Source organism: Anastrepha ludens, chromosome 6 (assembly GCF_028408465.1).
Source record: "Anastrepha ludens isolate Willacy chromosome 6, idAnaLude1.1, whole genome shotgun sequence".
Lineage (NCBI taxonomy): Eukaryota > Metazoa > Arthropoda > Insecta > Diptera > Tephritidae > Anastrepha > Anastrepha ludens.
Window position 1 is genome coordinate 71,496,012 of NC_071502.1, and position 18,508 is coordinate 71,514,519.

An 18,508-nucleotide genomic window follows, 5' to 3' on the forward strand; every position below is an offset into this window, starting at 1 on the left:
AAATTTTATCTACTTACTTTATTTTTGTTTTTTTGTATTATAAACAACTCCCAACTTTAGCTATGATCTTTGAGTAAAGAAGAAACCCCAATTTTGTACTTAATTTTGAATCTGTCATACACATACGTGTATATTGTTTAAAATATTTCAAGCCTTTCAATTAACACTTAAAAATATTCCTTACTTTTAATTTATTTTTTATTTTGACTTAAATAAGATAGAATAATTAACACTTTATTCATTTAATACTTTTCTCTCAAAAAAATTGGGGGTAAGAAGAGCCGGCACTGGCACCTGCACTACTACTAGCGTACGAAGTTCCACCGCCACCATAGCTAGGGAAGCCCCCATAACCACCATAGGAAGGGTGTCCACCATAACCGCCGCCACCAGGGTAGCCTCCATAACCAAAGTTAGGAAAACCGTATTCGCGCACCATACGTCTCAGTTGCTGTGGTTGCTGCTCCAAGGACACAGCTCCTGGTTGAACCTGCTCAATACTCAGCAGCGTTTCGCGTTCAACAGGTAAGCTATAGCAAATAACCATTAGCAGAGAAAGCACCAAGCAGAACGTGTTGAATTTCATTCTCGGATCGTATTTTTCACGCCGACTGTTTGCTGTTAGAAAGTTACTCGATTTCTGCTTAGCCACTGCAAATTTCTGAATATTTTATAGATGCGATTTCGAGAAAAGTGTACGAATGGCTGATGATGCGTGAAAACAATTCGGGTTTGGATGTGTGTGTGTGTGTGTGTGTATGTGATGTACTGTTTAACAGGTTGAGTAGCATCTTTCTGGATATGCTCTGTTACGACTGGCTTTTGTTCAGTCGTTTATTATTGTTCCAGATATTATAAGTATTTGTTTATACATATATTTTGGTTGAAATTATCATATTCAAATTAAAAATTATCAAATTTTTTTTTTATGATAAAAACCACAGTAGCTATGCAACGATTCAAATGTGAAAAATGTCATTCAAGATACTTGCGATAGGGGATTTTCGCTGCTACAAAAAGTGACTAATTCATTATATATTAATATATTTATTGTAAATAAGAGATATATAAAAAGGGTGATTTTAGAGGTATATAGTTTTGTTTTTTAACAAAACAGAAATAATTATATAAATACAACAATTTTTCAATAAGTTTGTAATGTTTTCCAAGCGTAAAGGGACCCATATCATTCAGATATGATACTGGCTTTATTTCAAGACATGTAAAATAACGTTACCCTTTAAGGGTTAAGGGCAAGTATTTAATTCGAACGCCTTAGAATACATAGGGAGATTGTCAATTTCTTGCATAATCCTTGCACAGTGTAAAAATTGTAAAGTTTTCAAAAACAAAAATTCCAATACATTCAAAAATTCCTTCCCCTGTACCTACATATCTTTCCATGCAACGACGCGTACAAGAAGTCAAATGCGACTCTGTCCTAACTTTTTATTGCTGTTTATTTTAAGATTACTACAATTCTGCAAAATAAGTGCATATTCGGCAATTAAGCAAGACTTAGAGAATCGCCATAATATAAGTTTATTTTTCCATATTCTAGAACTATACGCAACGTTTTAATTTCTTATTTACTCATCGGTAAGTTGCTAAAAAATCGACTGCAAAGTTCCTATGGAAATCTCGGATAAACAGGAAAACGACTCGATATAAGCGTGGTAAAATGTAGGTGATCATTAGGACTTTAAAAACAAAAAACCTTCTTTATCTTATTGGCAGACACTCTATTCTGTCAACGAACAACAAACTACTGCTATATAATCAAATACTCAAACCGGTCTGGACGTAAGGCATTCAGCTATGGGGATGCTCAAGCGAATCTTGCATGACTATTATCCAACGATTCCAAAATAAAGTGTTGCGTAACATCGTCAATGCTCTATACTATGTGAGAAATCTCGACCTCCATCGTGATCTTGGGATCTTACCCATCACTGACGTGGCGAAAAAGTACGTCATGGCTCACAGACAACGTTTAAGTACACATGTCAACGCTGAAGCATGGCTTTGCTTCAGCCAAATACTCATCGTCGGCGGCGGTGCCACGTGGGCACCCAGTAGCAGCTGTACCATATATATTTATACATTCATAATGAATTTATGAGTATTGAGGATCTTTTTCCTTTTTTAATATATATGTTCAATAAAAATTGCTCGTATCTTTATTTCGTTGTACTAGTTGTAATTTCTAAACGTTATTCTGCTAATACTTTAAGATGCGTTAATACAAAAAAAAAAAAAAAAAAAAATAGGACTTTATAGGTATTCCGGTATTAATTAATATGTGAGACAGGAAACTCGAAACACATTTTAATTTTTTAATTTTAAAACATAAAGATTTCTTGAAACAAAGTAGAAATAGCTAAACACACAGCAAATCTGGTAGAATTGCGCCCCTTACAGCACTGTCAATGCAATTAATCGCAATGTATAAGAGTCTCCATTGTCCTTCAAGTAATACATGGCGACATCTACATATTATCAGTAACTCACTAGAATAAAACATGTCTTTACTTTACTTAGGGAGGCACTGTCGTTTTTGGATTATGACATTCTTTCAGCAAATAAGAGCTATATAAGTTAACACATGACTCCCATGCAGTCAACACTTGACTCCCACGCTATATTGCTTTACATTAGAGTTAAGCAATGACAGCAGCAGCTATGGCTGCTAGTGCAGCTGCATCTAAGTTCCTAGAATTAAGAAAATAATATTGTATTCCTAGAATTAAGCAAGCATTTATTGTACTCCTAGTTTTAAGCAAATCTGAAAAGGCTAGCGTCAAAATAAAATTTGAATAAAATTTGAATAAAATTTTGTAAGATTCAAGCAGCCAACAATTGAAGTTGTGAAATTACTCCAGCAGCAAGCATCGGTTAGAAGCCCCCAGTGTATCAAAAGATAAATCAACCAATAAACTAAATCAACTTATATAATACCTTTCTTTGTAATGATTATGACTGGAGTCGTTACCTTCTGTACTGGATTGGGATCAAACTAAAGCTAGTATATTCGAAATATATTCACATATTTTCATAATAAAATCAATTTTCAAATTTAAAGGAGGTAGATTCAGGGGTAGTGTTTTCGATTTTGTCTGGTTACTTCGCAAGTGTGTTCCATAACCGATTTGCTATTGGATTTTCCATCGAGAGGAATCGGCCCCATCCCTTGCTAGCTCAGATTGAGAACAAAGAAAATTTCAAAGTTAGTGATTCTGTGAAGTTATTTTTTCTTTTGTTATATAATTCATAATCAGTTTTTGAAACAGGATTTTAATATCGACATCCATATTGAGGGTAACCTCCTCTGTCCCCAGCATACGCGTTAGATAACGAAGATGCGGATGCAGTAGCGCCTGCTCCATAATCACGTTTATGACGCAGGAGCTCGGCCATGTCCTCCGACATTAAACGCAAAGGATTCACAGTGATCTCTTCTATGTGCTCGAGTGTTGGATATGGATAGCATTGCATCGAAGCGATGAGTGCCAGAAAGAATACGAAGATCAGGATGTTCATTTGGTTTGTTGTGTTTTTTTCCCAACTAATAAAATAATGAAGTTTGTAAGTGCTTCTCTGCGTTAATTATTGGCTTAATACGGCTTGTTTACGAAGTTCTGCAGTGAAAAACTTGTAAAATAATTCTGCTGCTGTAAGTGCGCCGACAGTCAATTATATACTTATTGCAGCCCTGGGAAAATTTATTCCAGAAAATTCGAAATGTTAAGTTGTATTAATTACTCGTATTGAATTTTGAATTAAAAAAAAATAATTATTTTAAATTAAAGCTATTGTTTTTTCAAACTGGTATAATTACGCTTTCACTTTTTTGTAGCAGCTCAATGTGGTCAATGCGTAGCACTGTTTTTATGGCGTAACTCATTACAGATTTTAAAATATTGCACAACACTCAAACGTATTAAGAGAACAATGCAGGTTTTAATTTATAAAATGCTTATACATTATTTGTGAATAGAAAAATCACGCGTAGACATTGTTTGGGAAGCCTTGCTTTTTAAAAGATAGAAGGTGTTTCTAAGAAGTTATAATTTTCAAACTGTTCGCGATAAGGTGGTTGAAGAGCCGTCCACCTCAACTCGGCGTCGTGCCCAACAATTGCACCTCTCACGCTCGTCGTTGGTGAACATTTATACAAAGACTTGCATTGACACGCTTACAAAGTGCAATTGACTCAAGAACTAAAGCCTTTTGACCTCTCTTCAAGCGTCGTCAATGATCATAATAGTGGCAGGAAATGGCAACAGTGAATGACCAATTTTCGAAGAAAATCATCTTCAGTGATGAGGCACATTTTCACCTCAGTGGATTCGTCAATAAGCAGAATTGCCGCATTTGGGCGAATGATAATCCAAGAGTGATTGCCGAAAAACCAATGCACCCACAAAGAGTGACTGTTTGGTGCGGTATATGGGCCGGCGGCATCATTGGGCCGTATTTTTTCCAAAATGAGGCCGGTCAGGCAATTGCTGTGAATAGTGTTCGCTATCGTAAGATGATCGCTATCGAACTTTTTATGGCCCGAATTGGAAGATACGGATGTGGACGATATGTGGTTTCAACAGGACGCTGCCACTTGTCACACAGCTAACGAAGCAATGGCTCTTATGCGCGAAAAATTTGATGGCCGAATAATCTCACGTCGCGGCGATGTCAATTGGCCGCCAAGATCATGTGATTTGACACCGTTGGACTTCTTTCTTTGTGGTTATTTGAATGAAAAGGTGTACGTCGATAAGCCAGAAATAATTCAAGAGCTAAAGGATGAGATAATTCGGCACATTAACGGCTAGAACCTCAATTATGCCTCAGCGTCATCGAAAATTTGGACCATCGGATGGAGGTGTGCCGCGGCAGCCATTTGGCCGATATTTTGTTCCATGTATAATTGAGCTATACCAGTATTAGCGTAATAAAGAGAAATGACAATAATTTCCTAAAAAAATTGTATTATATTCAAAATCACTTAACTTAACCACCCCTTAACTTAACCACCCTTTATTTGAATAGCTTATGCGGATTATGAAGTCTAGAGTGTACTATAAATAGTGGGAAATAGGAAAAACTAAGATTTTTTAGATTAAATTTAAACAAATATTCGATTATTAGTGACGAATGAGAGTGATGGTGCGGCCTGGGGGCTGTGAGAAGGCAGTTCCATCATAAAAACATGCCTATAACCTTCATTGGGTGAAAATATGAATGTATAAAAATTTTTACGTCATTTGGTGTTGTCGTTTCGTAGTGGTGCGTGGACAACGTACAGAAATTCAAACCTTGTACTGCTTGGGTCCAAATCCGAAACTTATTGTGTACATAGAACACCAGAATGGTGTCCGCAACTGGGTAGGCAATGGCTAATTTGGAAAAGTTCCTCATAAAATGGAAGACACATATCACAAATCGGAGGATGAGCTCGGCCAAATATCCAACAAAGTAATAGTAAAATATGTAAATAATAACCCTCCCTGTTAATGTATTAATAAGTAGTTATGTCGTTCTTTGACACTGTCCTATCTACAGAATTTATTCAACAAGTGCAAGTGATCATTGACGCGGACCCTTCAAAATCAATTAGGGCCCTTGCGAATGAGCTTAATGTTTCTGATCTGAAATCCTACGTTGTGCGCAGAAGACAGCTCATGTCGGAGCAAACAGAGACCTATGTGATCAAAATATCAAATCGGCTTCGAACAAAATTACCGAACTTTTGGCCGCCTAACACCCCGGTCCTTAATCCCATAGATTACTACGTATGAGACGTAATTAGCGTAAAACCAATAAGCTCCCTCATAATACCATTTCTTCTCTGAAGGCTTCAATTAATACCGTTATTAATAATATGATTAAGAGAATTTGATTCGGGCACGGCTCGAGGACGTCAATGCAGCTAGTATTGTAGATATTTTATTAAATGATTTTATAGATATATAATAAGTTAATGTTGTGTACAAAATTCGTGAATTTTCATTAAATTCAAATTTCATTAAATTCAGTTCAAAATAAAAGCTGGTAAACCTACTCCGGGCGGCCGCCGTAGCCGAATGGGTTGGTCCGTGACTACCATTCGGAATTCGGAGATCGTTGGTTCGAATCTCCGTGAAACACCAAAATGAAGAAAAAGCTTTTTCTAATAGTGGTTGCCCTCGGCAGGCAATGGCAAACCTCCGAGTGTGTTTCTGCCATGAAAAAGCTCCTCATAAAAAGGATCCTCCTTTCAGAGTCGACTTAAAACTGTAGGTTCCTCCATTTGTAGAGGAACATCCAGGCGCACGCCACAAATTGGAGAAGGAACTCGACCAAACACCCAAAAAGGATGTACTACTCTCAAATGTCCTCGAATACCGTACGCACTCGTGCATATATGATTTGCAAATAAGTGCAGAATTAAAAAATGTTCAGATAACGGCGCTTTCAGAAAAAACGTAGTCTGAGCACTAATTTCTCTCATTAAAATGTCAACAACAAATAAAATTGTACCCAATGCGTTTGAAATATATTATTAAAATCCGCTCAATAAATTTACTTTGTACAATTCAGTTTTCTTTTATACATTCCAATGCACACATACCGATCAATTCCATGCTTGTTACATCATAATTTTTTTGTCGTAATATAAAACATAACATTACTTATATCTTGAAAGCAGCTCATCACTTTTATACACTTTATTTGCCGTATTTGTTGTAGCCACCAGAACTGGCTGAAGCTTGGGCGCTGGCACTAGCACTAGCACTGGAATAACCGCCATAGCCGCCACCGCCACCGCCACCGCCATTATAGCCTCTGTTGCCACCACCACCATTATAACCTCCGTAACCACCTCCACCACGACCGCCGCCACCACAACAACCAGGACCATAACCACGCGCTTCTCGTAAATGATCGGAGTCCGCATCCGCAAGCGATGGCACGTTCACCGTATCTAACGTTTCTTGCTGTGGCTTATCAGCACCTGGACTGGGATAGGCATAAGCCAAAGCAAAGAATGCCAAAAGGATTGCTAGAACCAACTTCATTCTTGGTAATGAATTTCAATAACGGTGATATGCGAAAATTTCTTAGTTGTAGACGAAGCAAATACAAATCTACTTTGATCCCTCTAAGTTGCACATCTTCGAATTTATACTAATTTCTTCCATGATGCTCATAGAACTTTTAGCTCATAGATTCCCCTGGGCGAGCAATTAATCATTCGAAAAAGATTGCTAACTCATACAAAAGCGTAAGTGAATGTGTTTGTTGATTTGTGAGTGTGTATGCTATTGAATTGAGTTATAATTAATGGTAAGTATACTTCAAAAATTGCTCAACAGATTTTGCGGGGATGTGAAGAGGAGCTACATGCATATGTACATATTAAAAGATCCCCGAAAGTTTTGTTCAACACCCAGACTGCTATGTTTGAGAATTAAAAAATTAAAAACAATAGTTGAATTTTTAATAGAAAATTAAGCAAACTCATTACAAGCCAATGCCGACACTGGCCAACGAAAATTTTGCTCCAGGATGCTATATACTCGTATAACATTTTATTTCTTTTTGCACAGTCATGTAGCAGGGTCCTTCCTCACATTTAACTTCGAATTGGACTCTCTCTGTACCTTAATATACAATTGAGCAACTGAGTGGGCGTAATGAAGCGAAAAATGCCAAGCTCAAGTCCGCTAGGCATTCGAGAAGGTAATTGTGCAGCCAACTGTGTCGCATCTTGCCTAGAGCAGGACAGTGACAATGGTAGTGTTCTATAGCCCACACTTCCGTCTCGTCTCTATAGTAGCATCAAAAATCATTATGCAAAATCCACTCTCCTTATATGTATCCCCTATAGACAATGTTCGTTCAGTTATTACTCCAATCATCGCAAGAATTTAACTTCGAGATACTTTAAGGGATAAGAATATCAGTGATAAGCCTGATTTACCTGGTTTCGTCAAAAGTTTGTTGCCAAAGGGTCTTTAAACATGTTTGGTCCTCAGCTCAGTTTACCAGATATAGCCCATGAGCCATGAACCCAAACAACGGCACATGCATATCATGGCTAACTCGTTCCATATTCAATTGCTACTCTCGAGTATTTTTGATTACATAGAATTTGACTTATTTATTGGGGGAAAACAAAGATAAGAAAAAGAAATGTAAGGAAGTAGAAGAGGAAGAGTTTAGTTATTGTTACCTACGAAGAAGTATTGTTTAATTTCAGAGATTTAATAGCAGCTTTACAGTCGGAAATTTATTTTAGACAAATAATTAACTAAAAAGTTAGTCAATTCAAGTAGACAAAAAAAGCAACAAGAAAAGAAAATAAAGTAAAACTCTATAAATAAAGGAATCAGAATCAGAATCATGTTTTAATTTAAGCACAGGAATATACAAAATATATTATATCAGAAAAAATCACAGCACTAGCTCAAAACCATCATCTGGTTTTTATCATAAACTGGAATTAATTATATGTAATATTTACTGGATTGTGATAAATAAAGAAAGAAAATGTTTGTTACTTTTCATAACGAAAATCCCGATTAATCATTAAATGCAGAAAACAAAATAATAAATTTGTAGACTTGTGTAATATGTACTTCAGTATGAATAAAAGAATGATGTATACTCTAGGTCAGACAAAACTTGATGTATGTATGTATATGCCTGTATTATGAAGTTAAGTTAATAATTCTTACTTCTTATATTTCCATGGACGTCATTAGATTTCAGTAGTTTATTACTGAAATCTTCGTCAATAAAAATATTTGTGCCACCATATGTTTTCTCTTTCGTTACCAGAGCCATTGGAAGAAGCGCGGCACAACATTGTTTTATTACAGAGAAAAAAGAATTCAGTAATGGGATTGGATTAGTAGTTAAAGTAGAACAAGTTAACTATTTCGGGCTAAAATCAAAATTTATAAAGACAAAAATGTTTCCTTGTAAGTACCAAGTCTACCAAGACTTACTAGCGTTCCCATGACAGTCGGTTCTACGTTGTCGGAACGACCCGGGCTTATATCCGACCAAGGAATATCACTCCGGCAGCATTCCACAAATACTTATGAGGAATATTTGTACTGTTACAATAACAAAAATGACAAAGTCGTCTTTCCTTATTACAAATATTCTTCTAAAGAAAATCTATGTTTATATAATACTTTATGAAAACACGAAACATTTTTCTTCACAACCGTACATAAAATACATCCTTCCTTACATCCTGGATTTTTACATCGTGTTGATTGAATTTTATTATCCTTTTCTGTGGTACTACAGTCAGAAATATCTTCATATGCAACCCTTGCAGACATTTGTACCAATGAATATTGAATTCTGATGTTTTCCCCTTTTTTCAAGAAGAAGTTTTTATTTGCGTGGTGTTTCTTGCACCCAATCACTGTCATTTGCTCTGCAGTGGGATCTGAAAAATATTCACACTGTTTGCAGAGTTTGTTAGATCCGTGCAAAAAATGCAGCAGTTTTTTGAAAGCTAAGTTTTAGAAGAGCTCCAAAATAGCTTGTATTAGTTTGATGTTGAGTAGTTTTTGAAAATAACATTTTTATTATTACAAGGAATCTACCAAAATTACGCGCTTTTAAATGTTCAACATATTGCAAAAATTTATAGAAAGTGCTAAATTCAGTCCGGGCAACCGCGCACAATTTAGTAGAAATAAAATTGGGGTGACTGCTAACTTTGGGAATCTAACAAATTCACGTAATGAAATGGTAAACTTCCGAGTGCATTTCTGCCACAAAAAAGCTCTTCATAAAAAACTGTCTGACAACCAGCAGGAGGAAGAGCTCGGTCAAACTCCCAACAAAGTGCGTAAGCGCCAATTATAGATCTACCAGTTTGTACATGTAAAGTGGACGTGGTTATATCCCCACTCCATAAAATTTATGTCCTATTCACAGAAAAGGGGTACATACGTATACTAAGTTTGCGATATTTTCTAAAATTTTTCTCTCATCGCATTTCTTTTTTGAGCTTATCACTTTACCAATAAATAAAGTGAATAATTTTGCTGCATTTCCAATAGACATGCCTCTTTTTCACTCTTTTTCGACCAATAGCCCACTTTTAACACCAACTTTCACCAAAAAGTGATATGTGTTTCATGGACTGACGTCCTGAGCATTGTGCTAAATGTGTATACCTTCTGCTCAAATATGAACGAGACTGATTTAATAAAACACAAGCGGTTAATTATTGTACCATTTTTATTTTATCTCCTTCAAAGTAATCACCATTGGAGGCGATACACATATGCCAACGTTTTTTCCAAATCTTCATAGCATTTCTGGAAGGCCGATTTCGGTATGGATTTCAGTTCCTTCTTCGAATTCTCTTTTATGACTTCAATTGTCTCAAAATGTTTTCCACGGAGCGGCAACTTGAGCTTGGGAAACAGGAAAAAGTCACATGGAGCCATATCAGGCGAATACGGTGCTTGCGGAACGATATTAACATTATTTCTGTTCAAATAATCGCGAACAAGACGTGATGTGTGAGCTGGTGCATTATCGTAATGCAAGAACCATGACTTGTTGTCCCACAATTCCTTCCTTTTAAGACGAATGTTCTCGCGCAAACGCTTTAAAACGTCTAAATAATATTCAGCGTTAACCGATCGGCGGTCACACGGCGATTTTCAAGCACAATTTCCTTTACTTTTCCGATGTTTTCGTCGTTTACTGATGTTGCTGGACGACGTTCATGAGTCAAGTTTTCAACCGATGTACGGCCCTCTTTGAACGATTTGTACCACTGGAAACACGTGCACGCGATAGAGCAGAGTCCCCATAGGTTGTCTGCAACATTTTTAAGGCGTCTGAAGCCGAAATTTTGTTGGAATAACAAAATTTCAAACAAATTCTTTGTTCAACTTGAATTTCCATCGTTAAATTCGAAGAACACACTCGAGCTTGACTTTTTTACAGTAGCACAGAAAACAAACTATGTGACATATAACGCTGAAATTTGCCATGTAAGCTTATAACAGTTCTACCACAAAACAAAAAATTTATTTTTGCCATATGTCATCCGCGGACCGTTTTATTGATAAAGTCTCGTTCATATTTGAGCAGAAGGTATATCTATAACTGTTTTGATTACTTCATGCTATTACATACAACCGTCATGTGAACAAAATCATAATAACCTTGTGCACAAGTGCGCGGGTATAAATATTTTGTGCAAATCAGTTTTTTACAAAATACTCTTTTATGATTTTTTTCAAAACATATTTTTTAATTCATCTTCGGTTTTTTACAATACTTTCTCAATACCAAAGTACGTTTACCCAATCATTATGCCTATGAATTTAGTTTTTTGTCGCAATTCATCAGCTGGCACATTTAGCTAATAATTAAATAAATTTACGTCTCGCTCGTTCCCGCTTCTGAAAATGGCAAATGCTGTATTGACGTTAGAGAGCCAGTTTGGTGATAGGCTATATGCCAGCTCTGGCATTAGCTCTAATTCAAAAGAATACCTTGCAGGGAAATTTTGAAATAGTGAAACAAATTTCTGCGTTTCACTCCATATACCACAGTATCATGTTTTTTTTAGATAATTAAAAAAAATATTTCGCAAAAAAAGTTTTAGTTTTTAAATAAAAAGTCGTCTTCTTCATAAAAATCATATTTTTTCTCAAAAAACATGTGACATAAAAAATTTTTCTAATGATAATGCCATTTCTTTTTACATCAAACAAAATAAAATGATCTTCTTACCATCATCTGACACACGTTTTATAATACGATATAAACAGAAATGGATTTCTTAGCCTTCAAAACAATAAAAATAATTTTTTTTGCATATAATTATATGACAGCGTAAGTTTTAAGTAAAAATAGGCCCCAAAAATGAATTCTTCGACCCCAAAAAAATAATATTCGTAAGATATTATTTTGAGATTTGGTTGGGGAAGGTGTAAACTTTCATTCATATTCGGTTTCATGAAGAACTGCAATAGATAACACTGTGTGACAAAAAAAAAAATTAAATATACTTTAATGGAGACCTAGCACAACTTGTGGCTATAGAAAAACTAAAAAAAATGCGTAAGTTGTACCTACATACCAAATTAGTAAAAAAAAATAAATTCTTAAAATCCACATAACTCTATTAATTTTAATTTAATTACAGTCAAATATAGCTCATTCGACGCAAAATTAAATTTACTATAACAGTAGTGTACTAAAAAAAATCCTCAATATCGGATAATATCGTAAAAATTATGTCAAAGTTGAAAAAATAGAGAAAAAATAAAAAAAATCCAAATAGTTCCGCCTACAGTATCGTCAGTTGTCATTTCAGAAAAATTGTCAACACACTATCAAAAAGGCTTGTTTTTGTTCTTTCGAACTAAAAAGACAAATTCGAAATCGGATGGAAATTGGCAAAGTTAGGAATGATTGTTCACTTCAACCTACTGAAAAACGGTTTTATGGCCATAAAATGAGATTTTGGGGGTGTATTGGAAATTTCTCCCATACCATTTTGTTTAGTTTTACTATACCTACAAGTTGTACTAGGTCTCCATAAAAGTACAATATCACTGTCGCACAGTGTAATAGATTGAAATTGTGCTTCATCCCTAAAAGTTTAAGCTCTTTTATTGGTTTAGTTCTTCGTCATAGAAAAATATCGCGTGACAATGTTCAAGATTTAATTCCGTTTTCTTTTTTGTGACTAAATTGAATATTTCAAGCACCTAAAAACAACACCAATAACACTCGCATGAAAAACATATCTGAATGCGATTTCCACAAAACACTCTATATTTTATAATGATAATGCCAGATTTGATATATTCACAATGGTGTTGCAATATCGCAAAATTTAAGAAGCAATCCTTGCATTCCTGGTTGGGAGCCTTGCCGTGTTTGCACTTTTTTATTGTAAAAATATTATTGAGCTTATATTCAAATGCAAGCAACTAGTAGCTAATAAGTTGCTTTATTGAAGATACAAAATATATATTAAATTTCAGAATGCTTTTCAGTTTGCCAGATGCGACATAAGAATATTTAAGTTTGAAGTCAGATATGACTGCAATTTATTACCCATTTCTTTACCGAAAATAGAATGAGGAGTTACCACCTACTAAATATCCTTTACCAAATTCCCTATTGGTTCCACTTTGTCTCAAAATATATATGTAGCGGTAGAGCACCAAAAGTCTGTATTCTTGTTCTCCTCAAGTATTTTCGGATAGCTTGGGAATGAATAATAAGATGTGCTAAAAAAATATCCATCTGAAGTGGGTAAACCCCATTCAGTTTGAGCCCACAAATTTTTGGGTATTATAATTTTGAGGGAGAAGAAACAAAAATTAATCATGGTTTTAAATTCATTTGAAGCGCACCAGTTCATATCTAAAAGATTTTCTTACAGGGAAGTATTTAATGCCGCTTGGTGGTATGCCAAGTACCTATTTCGATTAGGGGATTCACTTCAACTGGGAATGGCTAGACGACTGGCTATAAAGCAACAATTTTTTGTTATATTTTTATTTATATGCTTTATAAAATATGTATATCAGTAAATATATACGATTTAAAATATTTTTGCCGGCATTTTTAAACTTGTCTGCGCTTTGCTCAAATTCGTAAACAAATACCATGCCACTTTTGTTGCTTTCTTTATTTAATAACACAGGCCGACAAAATTTAACCAACATTCAGACCCAGAAACCAGACTATATATTTCCGAAGGTTTATGATGCGCTGAATCCAAATCTGGCCTCAGAATTGCTCTATTAGTTTGAGTTTTCGAGATATCCTAACCTAAAAGTGCAAAAAACCCCATTTTTGCCCATATTTGAGGTTATGTAGCCTTGCAGATGTTTTCTTTCACCAAAATTAAAGGATGGCATCTTTAAACACAATCCTTCTTTTTTGAAATGGCGTTTTGTTTGCTCAAATATCATTTTTTTTCGCAGAGATATCGCATTTTGAAATTTTCATGTTTCGAAATTTTCCTACACCTGAAAATCGATTAAGATAACATAGACATGATATAGTCGAAAAAAAATGATATTTGAGCAAACAAAACGCCATTTGAAAAAAGAAGGATTGTATTTAAAGATGCCATCCTTTAATTTTGGTGAAAGAAAACATCTGCAAGGCTACATAACCTCAAATATGGGCAAAAATGGGGTTTTTGCACTTTTAGGTTAGGATATCTCGAAAACTCAAACTAATAAATTAATTTTAGTTATCAATCGGAATTTTGCATGGACAGAGAAGCAGATATTAGTTTAAATTATTTCGGATACTTTTCCTTGTAGACAAGTGTAATCAGTATTGTTAATTTATTTATATGTATCTGATTTACATTTACTCGTAACTGGTATGAAAGCATAAATCAAACAACAGCCAGTCTTATTCCACACACATATGCATATGTATGTTGGTATACGGATTAGCGATGCCAGTTTTTTAACATATTATATTTCATACACATTTGTATAGATATGTGTGTTTGTATTTCAGAAATATTATATTCGCCGTATAAATGAAATCAGGTTTTCGGTGATTTCTTTTTTCCTCGATTGAATATTTTTTATTATTATACTTTCAATTCGCTAATAGAAGTAAATATAAATCCTGCAACAATGATTTTCAAATAAATTTCAGTCACTTTTCTCAATAAATTCTGTGGAGTGTAATAATGAAATGTTACAAATCTTAATTTAATATGGAAACATGACTTGTTTTCAATAGTTGGTTTTATGTGTTGTTCAAATGATGTATATATACAATATATATATTAGGTTGGGGAATAAGTTCGTAGCGTTTATACCGAAGATTTTTATTTAAACAAAAAACAATAATTATATCAATAAGTTAGTCAATTATATATTTGCCGTTTTTTTACATCCTCTTCCCACCTCTAGACCAATTTGTTGATGCCGTTCCGCCAAAAATCGCCTGGCCTGGTGTTAAAGAAGTGGTTGAGTCAGTTTGTAAGGACCTCTTTGTTATCGAAGGTAACGCCCTTCATATGGTTTGACAGGGAGCGGAAAAGATGGTAATCGGTCGGTGCAAGGCCCGGAGAATACGGCGGCTGAAGGACCTGCCATTCGAGCTCTTGAAGTGCGGCTTTGACGAGTTCTGCAACATGGGGGCTGGCGTTGTCGTGAAGGAATGTGGTTTGACCATGTCGACCAGGACTTTTCAGTCGAATAGGCATCATTTCTCATCTTCCGTGACGATTCGGTTAAGAAAACGTTGTTTATGACCGCGTGTTGCACCATGCTTGCTGGCGGGATGCTGAGAAGCTACTTGAATGCGATTTTCGTGTTTTTCTTTGAGCTCGTGGGGTACCTTTATGCTCGCAGTTAATTTTTTCCGCCAAATTACAACTCGTTTGATGACAGTTGTCCTAAAAAGTGATTTGAATGCTCACTATGTGCCAAACAGCAAACAAATCTTTATAAAATAAAAGAAAATATAAAAATGCTATGAACTTATTCTCCAACCCAATATATTTATTTAATTGGCGCTTACACCCTGTTTGTGTGCTTGGCCGAGCTCTTCCTTCTATTTGTTGCGTGCGTCTTGATGTTGTTCCACAAAAAAAGAAACCTACAGGTTTAACCCTACTCCGAAGGGTAGATATTTTTATGAGAACCTGGGGCGACCGCTATTAGAAAGAACGTTTTCTTCATTTTGGTGTTTCACGTAGATTCTAACCTACGTTATCCGAATGGTAGTAACGCATCAACCCATTCGGCTGCGGCAGCCGCCGTAATTTCAACTAGCAATAACAGTGGAATCCCAGTAATCCGAACTTACAGTCTGAAATGCCAATTACATACACACGGACATATTTAATTTTAAATCATTTCTAACCTTTCTTTTCAAATTTTGGCCGATTACAAGAGATTGCCTTTCAAAAGTTCTATACCGCAGAAATTCATACCCCAACAAATTCGATAAACCGACATTGTCTTGCAAATCGTTATCGAATTACTGCGACTTATTATTTATATTACGAATTTAAAATTGTCGTGATTTCATTGCTTTGCTAATTTAATTTGAATAGAATTTCTTCAACTTTCATTTCAAGTTATTCATACTGAGATTTTCAGATATTTTTTTTACTAATTTTTACGCGCATTTTGACATCTCTGTTTTGAGTTTTATTGCCAATGAACCTCTATAATTTTTTAACGAAATAAGCAAAAGTAATGATGGGTCAAAGCGTAAGCTGCCTCTGGGCTTGTTCGTTAAAGCGACATGTAATAAGTGGTTTTGCTTCACTATCCGGTTTTATTGTTTAAATATACATCTTTATTATCACTTAATTATTATTAATCGTTTCATTACTACGTAGTGTAGTAAATGTATGAAATGTATTTTTGTTTTTTTATTTTTGCTATTCTACAATATTTAAAAAAAATTTAATATGAGCCTGAGCAAGGGAGCGGCGTTGGGATAGTATTGGTCAAATGTAACAAAATTTTGAAGCTCTTAAAAAATCTCATTCTCGTTGTAGATAATAAAGAATCCAAAATATCAGGTCAGTCCATAAGTTCGTGCGTTTTTTAAAGGTGGTTTTAAAATTAATAAAAAAGATGTTTAAAGTATTTATTAATCAATAATACATTTTCCTTCATTATTTACAATGTCTTTCCAACGTTTAGGCAAATTTGTAATAGGACTATGAATAAGTTCGTTTCGGTTTTACAACAGATGGCGTAACTTGATTATTATTCCATCGAACCACATTTCCAAACATTCATTGGAGAGCTACTGTCGTAAGGCACAAACGTCAGTATAAGTTTTTTATTTGAAGCGTAAACAACAATATTTTTACCACACTTGAAAATGTCGAATTTCGTGCCAAATAATGTGTTTTTGCGGGGAATTCTTCTTCATTATTTTAATATGAAGAAAAAAGCAGCCGAAAGTCATCGTATCTTGGTGGAAGTTTATGGTGAGCATGCTCTATCTGAGCGAACGTGCCAGAAGTGGTTTGCACGCTTTAAAAGTGGTGATTTTGGCTTGGAAGACGAAGAACGCGAGGGTGCGCCGCCAAAGTTCATGGATACCGAATTGGAGGAATTGCTCGATCAAGATCCGGCTCAAACGCAAGAAGAGGTTGCAAAAACTTTGGGAGTTGATCAATCAACCATTTCCAAACGTTTAAAAGCCATGGGAATGATCCGAAAGGTAGGCCATTGGGTGCCGTATGAATTGAAGCCAAGAGACGTTGAACGCCGTTTTATGGCATGCGAACAACTGCTTCAACGGCACAAAAGAAAGGGTTTTTTGCATCGAATTGTGACTGGCGATGAAAAGTGGGTCCATTACGACAATCCAAAACGTCGGGCAACGTATGGATACCCTGGCCATGCTTCAACATCGACGTCGGCGCAGAATATTCATGGCCTGAAGGTTATGCTGTGTATCTGGTGGGACCAGCTGGGTGTTGTGTATTATGAGCTACTGAAACCGAATGAAACGATTACGGGGGATGTCTACCGACGACAATTGATGCGTTTGAGCCGAGCACTGCGAGAAAAACGGCCGCAATACGCCGATAGACACGACAAAGTTATTTTGCAACATGACAATGCTCGGCCACATGTTGCACAAGTGGTCAAAACATACTTAGAAACGCTCAAATGGGATGTCCTACCCCACCCGCTGTATAGTCCAGACCTTGCGCCATCCGATTACTATCTCTTCCGATCGATGCAACATGGCCTGGCTGACCAGCACTTCCGTAATTACGATGAAGTCAAAAAATGGATCGATTCGTGGATTGCGGCAAAACCGACCGAATTTTTCACAAAGGGAATCCGTGAATTGCCAGAAAGATGGGAAAAAGTAGTAGTAAGCGATGGACAATATTTTGAATATTAAATTTGTAACCATTTTACGTCAATAAAGTTTCAAATTTCGAAAAAAACCGCACGAACTTATTCATAATTCCCCGCTCAAAAATTGTTTGTCCTTGGAGCCCAAATGCTCTTCGATATCCCTTTTTATAGCTTCTTTTGAGGAGCAGTTCTTGTTACTCATATGGGATTGAAGTCCACGGAAAAGGTGGTAATCACAAGGTGCAATATCCGGACAGTATGGTGGATGCGGTATTAGCTCCGATTTTTTTTAAGTGCCTCATTCAGGTTTGATAGCTGATGGGAATAATAATCAGCAGTTATTATCTGGTTTGGTTCCAGAGGTTCATAATAAACAATACCGGCCATATCCCACTAAATAGACAGAAGAATTTTCTTGGGGGGAAGGCCACCTCTAGGGGTCGATTATGGTGCTTAATCTTTATCTAACCATTGGCGTTTCCGAACAGGATTATTGTAAAGGACCCATTTTTTATTACCAGTAACGATATGGTTCAAAAAACTTTCATTTTCAAGCCGTTGCTGCAGCTGAGAGCACACATTCACTCTCTGCTGAAGGTTGGCGACGGAAAGTCTATGCGGAACCCATTTTCCAAGCT

General features: G+C 35.8%; 2 protein-coding genes across 2 annotated transcripts; both read right to left on the bottom strand.

The window, feature by feature from the left end:
* On the bottom strand, positions 1 to 629 carry LOC128867871 (keratin, type I cytoskeletal 10-like). The gene has a single exon (XM_054109440.1). The coding sequence runs from the start codon at positions 584 to 586 to the stop codon at positions 257 to 259; it is 330 nt and encodes a 109-aa protein (XP_053965415.1). The 5' UTR covers positions 587 to 629; the 3' UTR covers positions 1 to 256.
* A 6,078-nt stretch (positions 630 to 6,707) lies between these two features.
* On the bottom strand, positions 6,708 to 7,058 carry LOC128867108 (uncharacterized). The gene has a single exon (XM_054108208.1). It carries the CDS (start codon positions 7,056 to 7,058, stop codon positions 6,708 to 6,710), a length of 351 nt encoding a protein of 116 aa, XP_053964183.1.
* Positions 7,059 to 18,508: the final 11,450 nt, after the last annotated feature.

What these genes read in the sequence shown, in the direction of transcription:
- LOC128867108 (XM_054108208.1), bottom strand. Translation starts at nt 7,058, where the DNA reads ATGAAGTTGGTTCTAGCAATCCTTTTGGCATTCTTTGCTTTGGCTTAT.
- LOC128867871 (XM_054109440.1), bottom strand. Translation starts at nt 586, where the DNA reads ATGAAATTCAACACGTTCTGCTTGGTGCTTTCTCTGCTAATGGTTATT.